Genomic DNA, 23,920 nt, shown 5'->3' on the forward strand with positions numbered 1-23,920 from the left:
CGAACAGCACGTCTTTCGGGACTTGTGGGAGGAAACTGGAGCACCCGGAGGAAACCCACGCAGACACAGGGAGAACGTGCAGACTCCGCACAGACAGTGACTCAAGCCGGGAATCGAACCTGGGACCCTGGAACTGTGAAGCAACAGTGCTACCCACTGTTCTACCATGCCGCCCGTAAAGGGATGTTGGAACATTCAAGTCTGAAGGTGGCACAGGGACGTAAGAGAGTCTGGCAGCAAAGCAGATTGCGAAGGAGTGGATGACAATCATGTGAAAGTTCAAAGTTGCAAAACACTTGTGGTGATATGCATCACTGTAAATACATAAGGAGTTAATGTAAATACACTATGACTAAGTAAACACTAGAGGGAGCACCAGAGACGCCATGACAGGCAGACATACAGCTAATGAACACATAGAATAGGACATGACCAATGGGCAGTCAAGACACCCAGAGATGATACTACCACAAGGGGGCATTACACAACCCATGTATAAGGACAGGGCACACATGCGCTGTCTCTTTCCACAGGCGACACTTAGAGAGTAGGACAGGGACAGGTCAGAAACATCACACCCACCATGTGGCTTAGAGCAGACTGGTTAGTTAGACTGAGTTACTACAGCAAGACTAGCATGAGAGTCAAACTCATAGAGAACTGTGCTAATGGTTCAATCAATCACATTGAACTTACTTCAACGTCTGGAGTATCTTTTGGTCAAAGCTGCATCGAGTTGCAGCCTGTGTTATCCCAGAGTACATAACACAACATGGTGCAGTAGTGCCTGTTAAATCTATATAGTTCAACTCGGCAAGATCCGTGCTACCAGCAACAGCACCCAGGCAAGATGATCGAGATTCCGGTTCCTCAGCAACTCGGGTACCACGGCAATCTCAGTGCCAACTGGCGTGCATTCAAGCAGAGATTTGAGATTTACATGGTAGCATCCGACCTAGATGGCATGGCTGACACTGAGAAGATAGATCTTTTATTCACCATTGCGGGTGAAGGTGCAACAGAAATCTTCAACTCCTTCAAGTACTCCGAAGAGCAGGACAAGAGAGACTTCCAGACAGTCCTGGACAAGTTTGAAAACTACTGCGAGGTGAACACAACAGAAATCGGTAAAACTGGCACCTATACTCACCATGAGGCAAAGGTAGGCTTGCAACAGAAGCAAATGGCAATTTTGATTGGCAGCCATCTTGCGCAAGGAGCCGCACATGCACTGTTCCCGAGAAGCCACGAACCGGCGAAAGTGTTTTGCGCATGCGCGAGAAGCCGCACATGCGCAGTTGGGGAAAGAGCGCACAGTAAAGGAACAGCGATTTACGCATGCGCAATCCATTCCTAGCTTTGCGTCATGACGTCAGAGGCCCCGGACCACGCCCACTTAAAGGGGAAATGTCCGAAAATAGTGAAGAAGAGTTTTAAAGCCAGGAACATCATTCTTTCACCACGAAAGACAGCACAATGCCTGAACTTCGACCAGTAGATGAAAATAACTTCCGCAGAACCCTGCAACAAGCCGTTAGCACCGCCCAAAGAGATGATTTAGTCCTTGAAGACTACGACTCATACGATGATTTCATCATTGGACGTGGCGACCCCAGTACCAAATCTGAATCGCAACGAGATGTGTTGTACATTGAAGCATCCGACTCAATCATGGACGAGTTCTTCAGATTTGAGGATCCTTGGCCCAGCATAGATGACATCCTGACCCATGAGTACAGGATTCTGCTGCGGCCTGACACCAAGAGACAGAGAGTGGTCCATGCACCACGAAGAGAACCCGACTCCACACCGAAAACGATGACAGACTCCACAGCGAGACCACTGCATGACTCCATTGAGAGCGCACAGACCGACTCCACAGAGAGACCACTGCAGGACGCCACACAGGGAACAATGCCAGACTCCACAGAGAGAGCGATACAAGCCTCCACAGCGAGCTCGTTGACAGACTCCACGATGGAAGCAACGCAAGACTCCAGAGCACAGTCCTTGCATGAACAAGACCATGAAGGCCTAGCAACCTTCTCTGAGCAACAAGCAGCAGACGATGCAAGTCTGCCACGCTCAAGTGCACAGCAAGCCAACTATGACAGTCTACCACGCTCACGTGAACAACAAAAAGACTATGACAGTCTACCCAGATTATTTGAGCCACCAGTAGAAGACTCTGACAGTCTACCCAGCTCATTTAACCTATAAGAAGACACTGAAGGTCTGCCCACTGTATGTGAGACAAGTGATGAAGGCATCACAATTCCCATACAAGATGAGCAACATCACAGCGAGACTGACAGACCTCAGCTAGTATGTACAGAGGCACTCAACAATCCAAGTGAGGCTACTAGTGATTGCAGTGGCACCACGTTAATTCAAACCTCATCTACTCGAGCCTCTCCACAAGAACCTGAAATGACTCTAGACAGGGAGCATCAAGAAACCAAAGAAGATTCAGATGAACCAGAACGGACTCCAGACGGGGAGCATCGACAAGCCAAAGATGATTCAAGTGAACCGGACATGACTCCAGACGGGGAGCGCCGAGGAATCAGAGACGGTACGCTCAATGAAACAGCAGATGCCACAAAGGACACTGACACAAGTAACTTTGTGAGGGACTCAAATTCTCCACTCGGTGTGGTCATTGCAACAAACACAACAACAAAACCTACAAAAACAACAACAAGAAGCGTACCAGAGGAAACACAAACACCACAAGCACGTCAATAACAACAATGACCACAACAATAGACCAGCAACTGGTACGACATGGTACAACTCTGCCCATGAAGGACGGTTACTGCTCAGCTCAGAACAAAGGCAAGGGTGCAAACATACCATGGCATGTCAACGCATCGTACCAATTCACGTTTGCTACACTACGGACAAGCAAACCAGCTTTCAGGAAAGATGTCATCAAGAATTGCTACCATAAGCATAAAAAAAAGAGTCCACCTCAGACAATGAGTGATTTGGCCATTTGAACACCTCCTGATGACTTCTTGGTTACGTAAACACAGAAACACTGACAGCGTTCACAAGGAAATGACAACATCAACATCGACACTTCCATAACAGCGCAAGAAAGCCACTCGACCGTGTAAATTCATGAACTTTGGACTCATAAGTATTGTTTGGTATTGTATAATCCTCAACGTCGTCATAACTATTCTTTGATCTTGTATCATCATCACAGTCATCATAACTTGTACATGTCATCACTTAGCTACCTTTTTAGTTCAATTTTCTTTCACCGAGTGCAGAAAATATGTAACACGAGAAAAGGGAGGATGTGGTGGTATGCATCATTGTAAATACACTCGGGGTTAATGTAAATACACTACAACTAAGTAAACACTAGAGGGAGCACCAGAGACGTCATGACATGCAGACATACAGCTAATGAACACATAGAATAGGACACGACCAATGGGCAGTCAAGATACCCAGAGGTGACACTACCACAAGGGGGCATTACACAACCCACATATAAAGACAAGGCACACATGCGCTGTCTCTTTCCACAGGTGACACTTAGAGAGTAGGACAGGGGCAGATCAGAAGCATCAGACCCACCATGTGGCTTAGAGCAGACTGGTTAGTTAGACTGAGTTACTACAGCAAGATTAGCAGGAGAGTCAAACTCATAGAGAACTGTGCTAATGGTTCAATAAATCACATTGAACTTCCTTCAACATCTGGAGTATCTTTTGGTCAAAGCTGCATTGAGTTGCAGCCTGTGTTATCCCAGAGTACATAACACAACAACATTGAGATTGATAAATAATTGTATTAATCTAAAGACAGCAGATAAACTCTGAACACTTTGACCTCCGTTCTTTTGCAAGGAACAGTCTGGGATATACTGACCAATCTGTGTCCAAGGAAACAGAAGAAAACTGTTAAATGATTTTGTCGTGTAATTTTATTCACCTAACAATTCTATTTCATGTTTTAGCAGTCGTATAATGTTTGGCAAGTTGCGAACAATGGATTGTAAATGGGATTGCAGTCACAGCACTTTCAGTGGAGGGAAAAACCTTCTGCATGTTGGGGGTCAAGGGGTGCCTAATTATACCTAGACAACAACACCTGTAAAACGGGCTTAGCACACTGATTGGCTGTAAGGGTTTTAGCGATGCAGTAAAACAATTGAAATCCAGGGCGCGACCCAGAAATCCACTGGGCAGCACGGTAGCATAGTGGTTAGCACAATTGCTTCACAGCTCCAGGGTCCCAGGTTCGATTGCCAGCTGGGTCACTGTCTGTGTGGAGTCTGCACGTTCTCCCCGTGTGTGCGTGGGTTTCCGCTGGGTGCTCCGGTTTCCTCCCACAGTCCAAAGATGTGCAGGTTAGGTAGATTGGCCATTGCCCTTAGTGTCCAAAATTGCCCTTAGTGTTGGGTGGGGTTACTGGGTTATGGGAATAGGGTGGGAGTGTGGGCTTGGGTAGGGTGCTCTTTCGAAGAGCCGGTGCAGACTCGATGGGCCGAATGGCTTCCTTCCGCACTGTAAATTCTATGATCTAATCGAATTGCAACAGAGACCTGTGCCGAGCGCGTTTCGCCGATTTTGTTCTGGCGTTCGCAGTGCCAAGAAACACCACGCTATATAATAGGACTTTGTTGCAATCCAGGGTGTCAGTAATGAATGTCACGCCGAGGCTGCACTTTCCTGCACTGAGGAGCTCCGGGTGTTCACCCCCACAACACAAAAATGTGCAGCGTTGGTGGATTGGCCACGCTAAATTGCCCCTTAATTGGATTTTTTTTTTTAAATGTTTAATATGTCACAGTAGCTTAGCAGTAACCTAGCTTCACTGATAAATTGATATTAAGCTCAACTTAGAATAATGTGAGTTTCCCTCGCTTTCTCTCTCTTTATCTCTCTTTATTCCCCCACCCTTCGCAACCCTCCTTTTCAGAAATGATAAGGATGGTATTTATCACTTTTCAAAACCACAATTTTTGATACCTTTTGATTTTTTTAAATGAAGCTAAAATTGAGTAGGTGACCAGGTATGCAGATGAGGGGAGTGTATTTGATGTAGTTTACATGGATTTCAGCAAAGCACTTGACAAGGTCCCACATGAGACTTATAAAGAAGGCTACATGGGATACAGGGTAACTCAAAGTTGGCTTAGCTGTAGAAGACAAAGGGTGATGACCTACAGCTGCTTTAGTGACAAGGAAGCCAGTGTCCAGTGACATGCCACAGTGATCTGCTGGGTCCCCTATTATTCGTCATTTATATAAATGACATAGATGACTATGTGGGGGGTAAGATCAGTAAGTTTGCGGATGACATAAAGATTGGTCAGGTGGTTAACAGTGAGGTTGAGTGACTTGGGTTACAGGAAGATATAGACTGGATGGTCAAATCGGTAAATTACTGGCAGGTGGAATTTAACCCTGAAAGTGTGAGATGATACACTTTGGAAGGAGAAATTTGACGAGGAAGTATACAATGACACTGGGAAGTTCCGAGGAACAAAGGGACCTGGGCGTGTTTGTCCAAAGATCTCTGAAGGCGGGAGGGCAGGTAAATAGGGTGATGAAAAAAGCATATGGGACAAGTCTTTATAAATCAAGGCATTGGTTACAAAAGCAGGGAGGTCATGTTGGAGTTGTACAGACCTTTGGTGAGGTCACAGCAGGAGTACCGTGTGCAATTCTGGTCGCTACATTACAGGAAGGATGTGATTTCACTGGAGGGGGTGGAGAGGAGATTCACCAGGATGTTGCCTGGGATGGAACTTTTAAGTTATGAAGTGAGGTTGGGTAGCATGGGTTATTTTCGTTGGAGCAGAGAAGACCGAGGGGCGACCTGATTGAGGTGTACAAGATTATGAGTGGCATGGTCATGGTGGATAGGGAGCAGCTGTTCCCCTTAGTTGAAGGGTCAGTCACAAGGGGACACAAGTTCAAGGTGAAGGGCAGGACATTTAGGGAGGATATGAGGGAAAACGTTTTTACCCAGAGTGTGGTGACAGTCTGGAATGCACTGCCTGGGAAAGTGGTAGAGGCTGGTTGCCTCACATCCTTTGAAAAGTACCTAGATTAGCACGTCTCAACATTCAAGGAGTCAGGAGTTTTTCCTTTGTCGGTGTAGACTCGATGGGATGATATTGTTGTTAGCCCCACCTGAAAGTTCCGCATTGTAGGGTACAGCCCATTAGATGTCAATCACCACCAACATACATGTCAGGAATTAAAATGACCCCAAGACCCAGACACATCACTGGGTGGGTTATCTCTCATAACTTAGCAACCTTCATTGGCGATGGAGCCAAACACCTCCAGGTCAACGTGGCAATGTTTTCAGTCTCCTGGTGGTGCTTTCTCTAATTTATGATTTAGACAACTTGGGCTTGCCACTTTGTGAGATGCACTTTGTCTCACTGAAGCAGCCACGATCTTCAGCGATGGAGCACCAAAGATATTTGGGAAAAAGTGGAAAATTTGAAAATTTGTGACTGCATCTTGAAGGCTGTTATTTCAATAGATAATTTAATCATTTAAGTCAAAGTCCAACAGGTTTGTTTCGAATCACTAGCTTTCGGAGCGCAGCTCCTTCCTCGGGTGAATTCACCTGAAGAAGGAGCTGCGCTCCGAAAGCTAGTGATTCGAAACAAACCTGTTGGACTTTAACCTGGTGTTGTAAGACTTCTTACTCTGCCTACCCCAGTCCAACGCTGGCATCTCCACATCATTTAAGTCAATACAGAGTATTGCAAAGATTGTTAAATATTAATGGTGCAAAGAGACCATAAAATCAAGTATATATGGTCCAGAATATTTACTGTTTTAGGATAAAGCTGAGCTGATGAAGAAATGTTTAGAACAGAAGATTTTAAATCGGCTGCATTGATTCTTCCCAAATGCTGATCACTGTTTCTTGTATTTTCTCCTCTTGCCACCTACAGTAGAACCAGAGCCTGACCTGAAGAGCTTTGTCCTGGAGGGTCAAGGAAGTACCAAACTGGAGGGCTCCTGGCTGAAACTGTGCCAGTTCTACGGGCTAATAGTGAAACGTTACCACTGTGCCAAACGCAACACTAAGAGTCTTTTCTCCCAGATCCTGCTCCCTGCATTCTTTGTGTGTGTGGCAATGACGGTGGCTCTCTCAGTGCCCGAAATAGGTATTACAATTCAGAATATGCAATTAGCCATCTCTGTGTTGTTAAGGACATGGCTGATGATTAACGCTGAGCTATTCCAAATCCCAGAAGGGAAACCTGAAACAATTGCCCTCAACTGTATTTTTGCAATTTGCTATAATGTAAAGAAAGATTGAAATCCAGAGAATGATTTCCCAGGAATTTTGTGGTGATTTAAAATAAAATATTTTTTATTAAGTGATAAATTAAACAGCAATAAAGTCAACTGGAAGAAAACATAATTTAGAAAATGGTTTTACACAGTATTGCTAACTTTACCCAGTTCCAAACAATCTTTAGTTCACTACCTTCCAAACTAACTCTCCCCAAATAAGTTTTAGAAACTCACCTTATAAGTTTTAGAAACTACAGAAATCCTGTAACAGTTACCACACCAGGCAATTTTGTCTCTTTGGGGTTGTTTCTGAGATAGAACATTTTTCCCCTTTGATCTTCCCTTATCTGAATGAACTCCTTCGTAAGTCAAACTTAATTAGCTTAATTTCCTGTGTCTAGCTTTTTAGAGTGTAAATGCAGAATGCACCCACTTAATGATTCCACTCTTCACGCCTTGCCTTTTCCTTTGAACCATAAACTCCCTTAGTCAAATCCCTTCATGTTCTCTCTCCCATTGTTACTAACTTGCCTTAGATAAGCATCTGCTTGTAGTATTGCTAAACACATCAGCTTAGCAAAGGCACTGGAACCATTAACATAGACATCTCTCCCTGCCTCAAGCAACTTGCATTTTCCCACAGTTTTAAAAAATATATACCCAGCCGAATATATTCCAATTTCTTGAATCTTCTTAATATCTTCAAGTCACCGCTTTCACAGGTTCAAAAATGCTGAATAGATGCCTTTGAGTAGAGTTTATATTTGTTCTTTGGAATTGCCATCTTAAATGGCTCCCTTTATATTTTCGCCAACGGGATATTTACCCAATTTTTTATCTCCATTGTTCCAGGTGACTTGCCTCCTCTGATTCTTTCTCCATCTCAATACCACAATTATACCCAACCTCGAGGAAACTTCATACCATATGCTAATGAAGAGAGAAATGAGTACAGGTATGAGATTAGAGTGGACCGTTTTAAAAAGAAAACCACTCGTTATAACTTAATTTATTACAAGATGTCTCAGGGAATGATGAGCCCGTAGGAGTTGAGGAAGCTCAGCAAAGCTGAGACGATCCATCTTTTACTCCATTAAGTATTGCATTCAATGCTGAAGTCTCCAATATTTTCCCCCCAGGTTTGAGACTCGACTTTGTTTGAATGCCTTACTTTGTTCGACCGTAAACACTTATCATGAAAAAAAACCTCTTCACTAGACCCTGAAATGCAAGATTCCAATGTTCTGCTGGCTTCTGCCACTTACATATTATGTGTGAAAGAGTGTACAACCTGGTTATATATAGAAAATAAATTACCATACAACAGTTTAAAAACCAGCAGAAAATCAATAAAGCAGATTGCACTTCAATACAGATCACTTAGCTTACCTCGCTTTGAGACAAAATATGTATACATAAATGTATACATTTTGTTAAGTCTATGATCGCAATCTTGAGAATGAGTCTATTCTCAGGAAGTTTTCAGGTGTCAGCATATAGATGGGATGCTGCAGAACTTAAAAATTGTAAGAAAGCAGCCCTACATATTTCCTTGTCTGGCTTCGGGGCTATTAGTCAACTCGTGTTCCCAGAGGCACTCGAGAAAGTATGTTCCCGTAAGGAAAATTTTTTTAAAAAATTAATATATATGTATATATAGTGCCATCCACGACCTTAGGTAGCCCCAAGGTGCTCTGCGGCCAAGACGTACTGTTGAACTGTAGTCACTGCATAATAAACAAAAGGTTACTTACCCTTCTGACCCAGTATAAGGCCCAATCAGTTGTGTTTCTGGTGGTGTGTGGTCACAGTGCAGATGTTGTCCAAATCAAAACGAAAGGCAAAAATAGGAAATTAAAAATACACGCCATTTCTCTAACATTGGGATGAATGGACCATTGTTGGAACAGACCTGGCAGGATTTCCTGCTCTCCTCCCCCTCCCACCCCACCTGTGGGCTTTCCAGTGCCAAAGATGGCTCACTTTGTGGCTGGTGACGGGATGTCCTTGCCCTGCTGGCTGGCCTCAGGGGGCCACCTTCAGCATGTCCGGAATGGGGGAGGGTCACCGTCAGCATGTGCGGAATGGGGGAGGGTCACCGTCAGCATTTCCAGAAGATTCTGCAGGCAAGAAGGGCCAGACGTTTCAGCCCAGAGTATGGAATGATTGATTCCACACTGGCTTAGAGCATTTTTTGAACGGGCAGTAGTTAATTGGGAAATAATGCAGCCGCCTTGCAATCCCAGCAACCATGGTTTGAAGAGAATTCAATAAATATTTGGTACAAATCTGTATTTTTGCTTGAATATAACATTGTTTTAATTCTAACGTAGGATAAAGTTATCACCTGATGCCAGCCCTCAGCAACTGGCAAATACCTTCTATCTACCCTCGGGAATTGGTGCTACCTGTGTTCTGAAGACTCCATACAACAGCACGTTAGACCAGCTTGTACAGACCCTCAACCTTTCCACAAGCGAGACCAAGATGCTGGCCTCCAAATACTTTGACTCGATGTGCCTGGACTCATTCACCCAAGGCCTCCCACTCTCGAATTTTGTCCCACCGCCCCCTTCGCCTGCTCCATCAGATTTCCCTGACCTGGGAATTGATGAAGGAATGCACACCGGGAATTTGACAACATCACCAGTTACAATGAAAGGTGCGTAGTTCGGCCAGATAGAATGATAAAACTGACCTTTTGAGATTGCAAGTGTGTAATTTTAGGATAAATTTTCCAATGCTGTTTTCTCTATTGAATACAAATTGAAGAACATCTAAAATAGGCTGTACGAGTTTTCATCTAACCAACCCTGCCCAGAAGATGGGCTGATCTGGAAAGTTTACATTGGACCTTTAATCGCTCCTGTTGTCATGAAAACCCGGGCGAGTACATTGTCAATTCCTGCCCCACTTGACCCAGTATCGCAACACAGGTGAAATTAGATTTCAGTTAAAATATCCGAGGTCCTTTATTGAGCCCAATAAACTATAGTCATTAGGTTTGTAACTTTTGAACACAAGTAACCTTTTATTATGTACAGTAATAACTAAATGGTCAGAAAGTGTAACTGACTACTACCCCTTTCCAACCCTGCCCCTTCATAACTCGCCCGACTTTCTATATATACACACACACACACACACACACACACAGAGGTGAAGGGTGGTGGGAAGGGAAAGAAAACATTAATAAAAATAAAAGCATAAGGATCATTGATGCACTGGGATGACTTTCAGTCAATGTCTTTCTGAAGTTCTGGCTTTTGATTTGGTACTTCTTCCTTCTAGGCTTGAGATGTTTTTTCTCTGGCACGGTTGTCTTCCCTCTCTGTAGACTCAGCCTCATTTCAGATTCACAGCAAAGGATGTGCCAGGCATCCACCGCTTTAAGAACAATAGAGCAATTCTTTCACGTCAAGCAGTAGAGAGTGAGAGTTCCTTTCACTCCCAAGGTCTAAACAATTCTGCCCAGTTCTCTCAGAGAGCATCACGGAGGAACCAATCACTTACTTTTGTCAGGCGGAACACTGTACCTGGTCAAGCCACTGGTTACCAGTTAACCAATTGAAACAACTCCCTCTAACGACGGTTCATAAGATCGACCCGGTGCCGAAGTGTCTGGCTTCTCCTCTGCCAAACACAAACTCTGTGTCCTGGCAAGGAAACTGTTTCAACTTTGAGTCCTCCGCTTAAAGGCACATCCCGATTATGGATCCACGGACCAAAATAATAAAATAAGCGGAATGGAGACAAAAGAAATAAACAGGGAGGACTCTTACACTGTCCAGAGACTGGGTTTCATTGCTGAAAAGAATAATGCTCTTTAGATTTAGATGCACTTAAATTTGTATTCAATAGAGAAAAGAGCTATGAAAATAATGGTCAGAAAAAAAGATAGCTGATCCTTCAAATTTGCCCCACCCTACTGATGACCAAAACATCACGACTGGACACTTCCTTTGTTTCACAGTCAAGTTATCCCCTGGAAGAATCAGTGCAAAAAACATAACAAGAAAGAACACTTAACAATTCCTCTCTGACTCTCACAGACCCTCAAAACCAGTTTAGGAGATCAGGTTCGATTTGACCTAGGTAATCACCAATCTGTTTGTTGTCAGGCAGAACACTGTCTTTCCTGTTTGTTGCTGTAGTGACTTGACATTGTTACCTGATGTCTGCCCAATGTCTGAATGAATTCAGAAGTCACTGTAATTACCTTTCTCGCAATAACTTCTCTCATAGAAACATAGAAAATAGGAGCAGGAGTAGACGACTCGGCCCTTCGAACATCTTCTGATTATATGTTAACTGGTTCATCATGCTTCGGCATTCAATATGACCATGCCCGATCCTCTATCTCAACACCATATTCCTGTACTTTCTCACTATATCTTGACGTCTTTAGAGTCTAGAAATCTATCTATTTGCTTCTTAAATATATTCAGTGACTTCGCCTCCAAAGCCTTCTGTCGTAGAGAATTCCACAGGTCTATCACCCTCTGAGTGAAGAGGCTTCTCCTCATCTCAGTCCTAAATGGCCTACCCTGCATCCAGAGACTGTGACCCCTTGTTCTAGACACCACCCCCCCCCCTCCCCAAGCCACAGGAAACAACATTCCTGCATCCAGTCTGTCCAGTCCTGTCAGTACGTTTCATTTAGAATCCCTCTTGTTCTAAATTCCAGGGAATACAGGCCCAGTCGACCCAATCTCTCCTCTTGTGACAATCCTGCTATCCCAGGAATCAGTCTGGTGAACCTTGCTTGCTTGCACTCCCTCTATGGCAAATACATCCCTTCTTCGATAAGGAGACCAAAACTCCTTGTTCAAGTCTTTGTTTTATCAGCAGGAAGCAAGATGCATCGATTTGACTGGGACCTAACTTCAAATATTTTTGGTGTGGCATTAGGTAAAGCACCAACATCTTTCCTTGACTGTTCACATAGTCAACACTATTGGCTGATTATAGTTAACTGGTTCATCTGGCAAACACAACATGGGAGCAATGCGCAGGCTCCGATGAAGCAATGCCTCTGTTTTTATTAAACACCCAGGTGTTTTTATTAAACACCTGAGACCTGCCCCCTTTCCCCCCAGTACTTCTGTCTTTGAGATTTGTTTCCTCATTTCTGTCTTGTCGTCTTGTCGAAATGAAATCACTGGAAGTTACATGTGACTCAACATAAATTTTGCTTTCTTGATCGCAAAACGAGTAAGACTTAAATGAGATCAACTTCCCGATCGATACCTTTGCTGTCACTTACTCTGATTATGAACATCTAGCTCACACATTGGAATACTAACCCCGCACCAAATTTACCTGAAAGGATGGAATTGCTTCTCATAAGCTCAGTGATGATGAAATATATGGCTCATTGATTTATCCCCACGATCTGACAAACTAGGATTTCTTTTTCCCTTGATGTCTTTTCTCTGAGCAAATTTGTTTTCCCCAGTTATGCTCTGTGAAGCGTTGTAGGACGTTTTCCATATTAAAAATGTTGCTTAAAGCAAGTTGTTGGAACTCAGCTCATGGAATATTTGTCAATCTCATAATAACATTGTTTCCAAAGCTCTAAACAAATTGACTCCATTCTTGAATACCCATTTTTCAGATTTGATGGAGGCAAAATTGTTCCCGAATGTAAAGACTAGTTAGGTGGGGTGTAAAACAGGCTGCCGATTACTAATGGTCATTTTGCACTCGCGTCCAAGATCACCCTTGCTGTCTTTCAGTTCAACCCATTCATTCCTGGTCCATTGTCTTAAATGGCCTTAAAATCGGGCAGTATGGTAGCATAGTGATTAGCACAATTCTTTCACAGCTCCAGGGTCCGAGGTTCGAGTCCAGGCTTGGGTCACTGCCTGTGCGGAGTCTGCACGTTCTCCCCGTGTGTGCGTGGGTTTCCTCCGGGTGCACCGGTTTCCTTCCACAGGTCAAAGATGTGCAGGTTAGGTGGATTGGCCATGCTAAATTGCCCTTAGTGTCCAAAATTGCCCTTAGTTTTGGGTGGGGTTACTGGGTTATGGGGATAGGGTGGGAGTGTGGGCTTGGGTAGGGTGCTCTTTCCAAGAGCTGGTGCAGACTCAATGGGCCGAATGGCCTCCTTCTGCACAGTAAATTCTATGATTCTATGAAATCCAGGTGCATTGTCAGTCGGTTCTGCGTTTGAAAAGGATGGATGAGCGAAAATGTCTCTTCATAGTGATAGCATTGGTGGCACCAAGAAAATCGTTTCATCATGGGTGTGTTATGGGTCGGGGTTTAGAGAACCCCAAAGTGTATCATGAAGTACACCTGACCCACAACTTTTAATGGATTGTGGTATGGGGAGCACACGGCCCACTCTACAGGTGTGGTACAGCAGAAATGGAAAAGTAATTATTAAAGCAAAACAAGTTTATTCTACAAACTCAATTTAACCTTTTTAAAAGAAACAGTGATTATCTTAGCAACCATTAATTCAAATACACCCCCCCCAAAGAATACAACACTAAGTAATCTGTGTGCTGTCCTTTTAACACCCAGAAAACTTAACAAACCTCTAAGCAGAAGCACATCAGGGTTTACATTCAATACTGAAAACGTTTATAATTCTGAATTCACCAAATGATTAAGAGATAGTCCTTCATGACAGAGAGATCAACAGTACAGCTGCTTTGGCTGACTTCAGCTGCAACACGCTGAAAGACGAAACCAAAAAGACAGAGACACACCCAAGCTTTTCTCAAAGTTTCTCAAAGCAGAACCAGAGCTCTGCTCCACACACACTCTGACAGCACTGCAGTAACATGAGCAGCTAACCATTTCTTAAAGCGACGTTCTCATGACACCTCTCCCCAAGAATAAAAAAATGAATCATCAACTTCAAGATGATTTCATTTTTCACCTTATCACCATCCTTTAAGAAATGCACACAGTAAATATACTTTATCGTTTCAAAAAACAACACATGCAAACAGGTATAATAATATCGTCCATTTCTTTTTTTGTTCTTCTTCCTCCAACTGAATTTCTTGATGATTGATAGTCTCTTTGAATAAGAAGGTCTCTGCACGATCCGTCCATTCCTCTACGCCTCGGCATTTCTCTTTAAAGTCAGATACTGTAGTTCAATCTGATCACAGAGTCCCTTGCAATTCTCCAACACATGTGCATTGGTTATCACAGCTTTCAGGCAGTCAAATGCCTGTCGAAAGTCCGCTGTCCATTGAAATTTTCGACGTTTCTTCAGCAAGTCCATCAGTGGAGCAATCACGCCACAAAATTCTTTCACAAATGTTCGATCAAATCCACTCATGCCAAGAAATCGCATTATTTCCCTTTGTCTTGGGGGTATCGAAAACTCCTCAAAGAAAGTGATTCGGGCTTTTCCAAATTCACTTTTGGCTCGGTTTATTACCAAACCTGCCTTCTGAAGTCGATCGACTAACTCCATCAGATGTTTTAAATGGTCTTTCCATGTCTGGCTGAAAATTACCAGATCGTCAATGTGTACCGCACAATTGGGTAATCCTGAAATGACTGTGTTAGTTAACTGTTGAAATGTGGCTGGGTGTTTTTCATGCCAAATGGCATAACTTTGAATTGGTATGTACCATCTGGAGTCACAAAAGCCGAAATCTCCTTCGCCCTTTCGGATAAAGGTACCTGCCAGTAACCTTTAAGTAAATCCAATTTGGAAATAAAAGCGGACTGTCCCACTTTCTCAATGCAATCCTCCAAACGTGGGATAGGATAAGAGTCAGTTCTTGTACCTGCATTAACCTTTTTATAGTCCACACACAACCGGTGGGTACCGTCTGGTTTAGGTACCATCACTATGGGTGAGCTCCATTGGCTGCAACCCACTTCAATTATGCCATTTTTAAGCATACTCTCAATCTCTTTGCTAACCTGTGCCAATTTTAAAGGATTAAGTCTGTATGGAAGTTGTTTGATTGGAACAGCATTTCCCACATCTACATCTACTACAATAGCCATTTTAGTACTTCCCAATTTATCTCCACAAACTTGCCCAGGTGATATCAATAACTCTTTCAGGTCAGTTCGTTTTTCCTCTGGAAGATAACTCAACAATTTATCCCAATTTTTATGAACATCCTCATTTTCCAATTTAATTTGAGGTATGTCAAATTCACAGTCATCTGGATTTGATTCGTCACTTTGAGTTAGAATCATTAAAACCTCCTCCTTTTTCTTTCCTTCCCTTTCAAAGTACCTTTTAAGAATGTTCACATGACACACTCGGTGAGTCTTCCTTCTATCTGGTGTTTTTACCACATAATTCGCCTCACTTAATTTCTTTTCACTCTGATACGGTCCACAAAACCTAGCTTTTAAAGGCTCACCTACGACTGGTAACAACACTAAAACTTTATCTCCACTAACAAAACTACGAACTTTGGATTTCTTGTTCGTGACCCGTTTCATCACATTTTGTGCAACTTTCAAATGTTGTCTAGCCAATTCACCTGCTCTATTCACATGTCAAACTCTAAAATTTGACATGTTAAACCAATAATGTAATTTCCGATTTCTCTCCCACCAATTTTTCCTTAATCAATTTAAGTGGTCCTCTTACCTCATGACCAAAAATTAGTTCAAAAGGACTAAATTTGGTTGATTCATTAGGTGCATCCCTAATTGCAAACAGTACGAATGGAATTCCTTTATCCCAATCCTCTGGATAATCTTGACAATAAGCCCTCAACATTGTCTTTAATGTCTGATGCCACCTTTCTAACGCTCCCTGCGATTCTGGATGGTACGTAGTTGATTTAAATTGTTTTATTCCTAAGCTATCCATTACTTCTTTGAATAACCTCGAGGTAAAATTTGATCCTTGGTCCGATTGTATTTCTGTGGGTAGTCCATATCTAGTAAAGAATTCAAGTAACTTCTCCACAATTGTTTAGCTGCAATATTATGGACTGGAATGGCCTCTGGAAACCTAGTAGACACATCCATTATAGTCAAAAGATATTGATTCCCACTTTTTGTTTTAGGAAGTGGTCCTACACAATCAATTAATCAATTAGGACCCTTGTAAAAGGTTCCTCAAATGCTGGAATGGGTATTAAGGGCTCTGGTTTTATCACTGTTTGAGGTTTCCCTATCACTTGACATGTGTGACATGATTGACAAAATTTAACTACATCTTTATGTAGTCCAGGCCAATAAAAATGTTTCTGGATTTTAGCTTGAGTTTTCCTTATCCCCAAATGACCTCCCAATGGTACCTCGTGCAACTCGCAACACCTCCTTTCTATACCCTACCGGCAATACTACTTGATGAACTTCTGCCCACTTTTCATCCGCCTGCATATGTAAAGGTCTCCATTTTCTCATCAAGACATTACTTTTGCGGTAATATCACTTTGGTATACAGGCAGATTCCTCTTCCGTAGATGCTTTCTGATACATCTGTTTTATTTCTACATCTTTTTGTTGTAACTCCGCCTCATCCTCCACCTGTTCTTGTTCTTGTTCAAAAATCGTTTCTGATAATTGCACTTCAACTTCATCTTCACTCTTTGATTTCTCCTCTTGTCTTAACCTGTGACTTTGCTACCTTGTTACTACACAATCCAGAAAAATCCCAGGATATTTGTCCTTCAACACTTCAGTTGTCTGATTTTCCACTGGCTTATCAACCACAGTAGGCATTACTGCCACCTGCGATCCAGCTGTATCATTACCCAAGATAAACTGTATTCCTGGACAAGATAGTTTCTCTATTACTCCTACTACCACTTCAACGCTCTCCACTGGACTTTCCAACCTTACATTATATAATGGAATGCTACTCCTCTCACCCTGATTTCCACATATTACCACCTTTTCTGGCAACATTCGTCCCAAACTACATAACTCCTCATATCTTACCATTAAAGATTGACTAGCTCCCGTATCTCTTAAAATTGTGACTTCTTCACCTACTCCTCCTGATACACATGAGTAAACTTTACCCACACAAGTAAATTCTTTAAAGAGATATGGCACCTTCTTATCAATCACCTGTTGATCAGGCTGTACAATCTTTTGCACCTCCTTCACTTCACTTGGGCTTTTCTTTACCACTTTAACAAACCCCACTGTCTTATCCTGTTTTACCACATCAGCCTTCCCAGTGCTTTTCTTCAACCACCAACACTGTGACTTTACATGGCCTAGTTTATTACAGTGAAAACATTTGAAACTTTTCATTTCTTTTCCACCCTCCTGGAATTCTTTTTAAATCTGAGATACACTCTCCTTATTATCTCCCATCAGATCAGCTTTACTTTTACCACTTGAGTATTTCTCATGTCCCCAGTTTCTATCCCTCACTGGCTGAAACTGATGTCGGAAACCAAGATTTGATTTATGAACTAATTCATAATCATCTGCCATTTTGGCTGCTAACCTCACAGTTTTAACCCTCTGTTCTTCCACATGAGTTCTCACTACATCAGGAATTGAATTTTAAAACTCCTCCACAAGTATAATTTCTCTGAGCGCTTCATATATTTGGTCTATTTTCAAAGCCCTTAACCACCTATCAAAATTACTCTGTTTGAGCCTTTCAAACTCCATGTATGTTTGACCAAATTCTTTCCTTAAATTTCTAAACCTTTGTCTGTAGGCTTTAGGCACTAGTTCATATGCACCTAAGATGGATTTTTTTCACCTCCTCATACGTCCCAGATATCTCCTCCGGTAGTGATGCAAACACTTCACTAGCCCAACCTACCAGCTTTGTTTGAATCAGTAATACCCACATGTCCTGTGGCAATTTCATTTGTTTAGCCACCTTCTCAACTGATATGAAAAAGGCTTCTACCTCTTTCTCGTCACACCTTGGCAATGCTTGGACATATTTAAATAGATTCCCACCACGCATTTGACTATGACGCTCTTTCTCACTATCCTCATCACTATCATCCAACTGTACGTTTCCCTTTAAGTCTGCCAATTTTAACTGACTGTCATGTTTCATGGCCATTTTCTGAAGTTCAAACTCTCTCTCTTTATCTCTTTCCCTGATCTGTATCTCCCTTTCTTTTTCTTTTTGTTCTGCTAGGGCTATTCTTTCTTTGTTTCTTCTCTCTCCTTTTCTTTTTCTCTCATTGCATATTCAAGCTGCTTTAATTCTTTTTAATGTTCAAGTTGCTTAATCTGCAATTGGATCTTTGCCATTTCTAATGAGTCAGACTGTATCTCAGGCAACTTTAAATGCTTAGCCACCGCCATAATTACCTCATCTTTTCGCATTTTGTCAGGTAATGTTAACTGCAATGTTTTTTCCAAATCTAACAGCCTGTTTTTAGTTCCTGTCCGTAAGGTACTGCATGTGACCATCTCACTCCCAAAAACTTCTAAGCCTCTGAAAGAGCCATTGTCCACAACACACTCCCCACTTAAACTAAAATACCACACCTGAAAAGCAACCACAATATGCTCACCCCTCACTGTCTTTAAGTTCACTCAGCCAATCCAACAGATAGACTTTTATCCCCCTCGAGCCCCCAATTGTTATGGGTCAGGGTTTAGAGAACCCCAAAATGTATCATGGAGTACACCTGACCCACAACATTTAATAGATTGTGGTATGGGGAGCGCACAGCCCACTCTACAGGTGTGGTACAGCACAAATGGAAAAGTATTTTTTAAAGCAAAACAATGTTTATTCTATGAACTCAAGTTAACCTTTTTGAAACAAACAGTGAAAATCTTAGCAACCATTAATTCAAATATACCCCCCAAAGAATACAACACTAAGTAATTTCTGTGCTGTCCTTTTAACACCCAGAAAACTTAACAAACCTCTAAACAGAAGCACATCAGGATTTACATTCAATACTGAAAACATTTATAAGTCTGAATTCACCAAATTATAAAGAAATAGACCTTCATGGTAGCGAGATCAACAGTACAGCTGCTTTGGCTGACTTCAGCTGCAACACACTGAAAAACGAAACCAAAAAGACAGAGACACGCCCAAGCTTTTCTCAAAGTGAAACTAAAAAGCAGAACCAGAGCTCAGCTCCACCCACACTCTGACATCACTGCAGTAACATGAGCAGCTAACCATTTCTTAAAGTGACATTCTCATGACAGGTGAAACTGTTCTTTATTTATAAAACTTTATTCAGCGCCTGAAACCTTTGTCTATCAGAGTGCACCCACTACCTTCTGTCATCCCACCAGTGGGGCCTGGAGGTTCAGGCCTTGTATGCCTGAGGCCTCAGGCCTACGCACTCCGTAACACCCTCATGCAATCTATATCTGATTTGCCATTATCTCAAATATGCTTCTTTTACCAGTGCTCGTGGCTTCTGAGTCTTGCATTGACATTTTCCAGTCAGTCAAGCACCCGTCCTTCTGGATAGCATTCTAGCAAATAGGTTTCTTTGGCACTGTTTTTAAAATTAGTTTTGCCGCACCGCCTTCCTTCTGCTGTCAGCCAGGTGGCACTCTGATCAGGCTCTTCTCAACCCTCACCTGATACTTTATGAAACCGAACATGAAGAAAATAATCAAAACAAAAATGTGATGAACAACCTTCAACCAAATTATCCTGAAGGTCCTGGCTGAGCACTTGAATTGCAATTAAAATCATTTCCTTACTTGCAGGTTTTTACAAGTAGCATAATTGTTATATTACCAGAAGTATCAGAGCCAATTATATCATTTTTTTAAAAAAAAAATGTTTATGCATCTAAGACTAGATTCATAATTCTGTTTCTATCCTGCGCAACCTGGTCAGGAAGGCATCATGTTGATTTGTTGAAATACCTGCAGTTTACAGGGTTGTAGCAGGGTCATTCTCTGCAATGACAGATGAGATTAGATCCATGTCATGTCTGTATACATCCGGATTGTACAAGACAATTTCTGCGGAATAAATCAAGTTAGAAAGCCGTCAACCATTTCTGTAGGTTCAGCTTGTGATAGCTGAGTCCCTGTACACCATGGAGACATAACGTAGTGCAGAAGGTTTTTCTTATGGACTGATCAGGGCAAATTATCAAGTACCGTCATACAAGTCATCTACAAGATTAATAGCAAAGAAAGACAAAAGAAAGAAAGTCATTATTGCAATGCAGGAAATGCAGCAGAGAATTTGTGCGCAGCAAGGGTCCCACAATCAACGATGTGAAAGTGATCAGAGTTTTTGGAGATGCTAGGTACTGCTGGCTGCCTAGTTCAATGTCCCCTGCTCACATCCCCCTCTAACCGCTGCTGACTACCTGTGCCAGGGTCCTCCACTCGCATACCCCTCCCAAATGTTGCCAGGGCTTTAATATTGCAGCTATGAGGAGAGATTGGATTCGCTAGGGTTATTATCCTTGGAAGGGAGGAGGCTGAAGGGTGATCTAATTGAGGCGTACACAATTATGTGGGGGCCCAGACAGGGTAGACAAGGACGACTTGTTTCCCCCAGTTGAGGGGTCAATTCCCAGGAAGCATAGATTTAAGGTGATTTGGTAGAAGGATTAGAAGTGTCATGACGAGAAACCTTTTCACCCAGAGCATGGTGGGCGTCTGGAATTCACTGCCTAAGTTGGTGGTTTCGGCTGAAATGCTCAACTCATTTCAAAGGTACCTGGATCTGCATCTGAAATGCTGGAATCTGTAAGGCTGCGGATCAGGCGCGGGAAAATGGGTTTAAAATGAGCAGCTAATGTCTTTTTTTCTCTTTTGGCCTGCGCAAGCATGATGTCTGGCTTCTTTCTGTATTGTAATGGTTCTATAATAATATTGGTGAAGAATAAATAATGGCCAGAACAACACCTTTGACTTAAAGCATCCATTTTTTGAAATACGTATGACCAGCTGTGAGATTAGACCAGGATTTCCGGGTCGGTCTCGCCAGTATGATCTTTCAGTCCCGCCGATTGAAAACATGTGCCACGGGTTTCCTGGCAGTGGGGAGTGTACCGGTGGGAAATCCAATCGACAGCGGCAGGACCAGAAGACCCATCCCCGCTCAACGGTGGAACTCCCTCACGCCACCGAGAAAAACGCCACGGGTAAGGGGCATGGAAAATACCTTCCACCCCCACCAGGTTTCTGTTTAATTTAGCATCCAAAAGGCAGTGCCATAAGCAGTGCTGCATTACCAATCGAGATTTTGTGCTAAATTCTATCGAGTTGGGCTTGAATTCATGACCCGGTGATACTGCTACCCACTGAGCTAAAGCTGACACCTGAAATAAAGGGCTTCTAAAATTTAAAGAATTTGAATTTCCAGGCCTTCGGAAGATTTTCTGTTGTGCAAGATGCGACATATTCGGCAAATGCCACAGCGGTATTTGTAGAGTTTTAAAATCAAAGGATTGATGAAGCTGCTGAATTAAATTACCAGTCACCTCCATGTAAATGGGATCCATTATCAGACTCATTAGCTGTGATAAAGGAGCTCATACAGCTTTAATGCTACTTCATTTTGTTGCTACTTCATCTGGCACCTGTGGCTAAGAGTTAAATGAGGCTTTAGACTACTTGAAGCCGAAATGGGAAACTGTGAACTTCAGTGGGTCTATTAAAAGCAAAATCGCCTTCCAAATGGATAGATGTAATGCATTATTTAAGTTTTCTCCCATTGATGCCATGTCGTCGTTAATATCTAATCTAGATAAAAATTATATATGTTCAACTTTTGTGCATAAAATGAAGCTAATCAAGTTGGATGTGATCCTTGAAGAAGAAATGCAGTCTATTATTAATACAGGCATAATATTTAATTTTAAAATAGTAATATAAAGGATGAAATGCATTTGGCTGATGCCGGACTTCTCCATCTCCAGTAAAAAAAACAATCTAATAGATTCCAGTCACATTTGGATTGACTTTCAAAGGCACCATTTTCGGCTTTCATTTTCTAGAGTGGTGGCTTGTGATTACTTTTTGTTCATCCATGTTTTTTGTTACCTCCGGACTTGATTATTCAAATACTCCCCTGGTCTGCGTCCCATCTTCCACAGCCTGTAATCCAAAAGCTTGCAGCCCCTGTCTCAACTCGCAACAAGTCTCACCCACCCATTCATTCCTGACCTACATTAACTCCCGGCCCAACAATGCACTGAGTTTAAAATTCCCACCTTTGTGTTCATATCCCTCCATGGCCTTCCTTCGTATCTGCACCGGCTGTCCAAACAAGCATCATGACTCCTGCCTCTTCCCCATTTGAATGCACAGTTACCAATTGTAGGCCTGAGTTTTTACTTTAAAAATATGGATATGCCTCTCCAGAATGTGAAGCCCAGCAATAGCTTCAACAAAGCACAAACTCTGTTGACCAGCATCCTCCCCCATTTCTTTTTCAGAAACATTTACATCGTCTCCTTCAATTCCACGTCCCATTCACGAGCTAGTTCGATGCAGCTGCTCAATGCAAGGAACAGGGTTTTCCTGTCCAAGTGGGGTTGGAGGTCACCCACCACAGAAGAAAGTAGTGACGGGCGACATTTTGGTGGACATTACAGGCCGCAATGTTTCTGAGTACATTCTGCACACTTCCGATCGTTTCAGACTTCACAGGTTTGTAGAGTTACGCATCTGTTCATTTATCCCTCTGCAGCAATATATTGTTGGTTTACATGTTGGGCTCAGTGATTTCTCCTATAAAATTATTCAGCTTGTAACTTGGACCAGGACGACCTGGTAAGTTGAGTGCAGTTTTCAAATGTCTGGGTTAGAATCCAGCTTATGTTGATGAGAGGAAAGAATATGAACCCTCAGTGCCAATTGCAGAATTTCCAAATGAAATATACTTGAGCATTTTTATTGCAGCTAGGTGAACGTGAACCCATAGATTCCCTACCATGTATGCTTTTGAATGACAGAACCCCTCCAGGGGCCTGCAAACATGCATGCCAGGATTTGGCTATCGTGCTGCCTGATAGCACACTCCTCTGCCCACCATTGGTTTAATACCAATGGCACCGGGGTGAGGCTCTTATGTGGGCATTAATTGCCCAAGCAGGGGCCTCAATTGATGGCATGGTGAGAAGGTAGTCCATGGGTCTTCCCATCATGAATTTAATCGGAGCAGAGGTGGGAAGGCAATGGGGGACCCCACCCACCACCTTATCGCCCGACTACATGCCCCGGGGTGGGCACAAGATTCCACCCTTAATGTGCAGGCTACAAGGTCACTGAATGCCAGGCGGCCAAGTTGAACGCTGCGTGTATCATCTCAAGATGCACTGCAGTAACTCAAGCAGACTCCTTTGAAGCACCTTCCAAACCCACAACCTCTACCACCTAGAAGTACAAGGACAGACAATGCGTGGCAACACCACCACCAACGAGCTACACTCCCAAGTCACACGTCATCCTGACTTGGAACGCTATCACCGTTCCTTCAACGTTGTTGGGTCAAAATTATGGAACTCTCCATAACAGTACTGTGGGTGTACCTACACCACATAGACTGCAGCGGTTCAAGAAGGTGGCTCACCTCCACCTTAACACTTCCCGTGAAATAACAATTTAAAAGCTGTAACCTATTGAGGGAGGAAGTTCCCACTTTTTGCTAGTGCATGCTGTTCTGAGAGGCGTTGGGGGGGGGGGGGGGGGGGGGTAGAGCGTAAGAGGAAGGGGCGCAGGAGGTTTCTCCTGAAATGGCCCAGCTC

The 23,920-nt window shown here is 42.9% G+C and overlaps 1 protein-coding gene across 3 annotated transcripts in view; it reads left to right on the plus strand.

The window, feature by feature from the left end:
* The window catches only part of abca2 (ATP-binding cassette, sub-family A (ABC1), member 2), a 739,176-nt gene that overhangs the window by 591,445 nt on the left and 123,811 nt on the right, over nt 1-23,920 (plus strand). For 2 of the 3 annotated variants that reach the window (XM_072488215.1, XM_072488217.1), the window contains 4 exons: nt 6,944-7,159; nt 8,145-8,247; nt 9,626-9,954; nt 22,610-22,823. In XM_072488215.1, coding sequence (XP_072344316.1) covers nt 6,944-7,159; nt 8,145-8,247; nt 9,626-9,954; nt 22,610-22,823 — 862 coding nt within the window. The remainder of the gene's footprint in view (nt 1-6,943; nt 7,160-8,144; nt 8,248-9,625; nt 9,955-22,609; nt 22,824-23,920) is intronic. The other variant, XM_072488216.1, reaches the window with a different exon arrangement.

The sequence above is a fragment of the Scyliorhinus torazame genome, chromosome 22 (genome assembly GCF_047496885.1).
Source record: "Scyliorhinus torazame isolate Kashiwa2021f chromosome 22, sScyTor2.1, whole genome shotgun sequence".
NCBI lineage: Eukaryota > Metazoa > Chordata > Chondrichthyes > Carcharhiniformes > Scyliorhinidae > Scyliorhinus > Scyliorhinus torazame.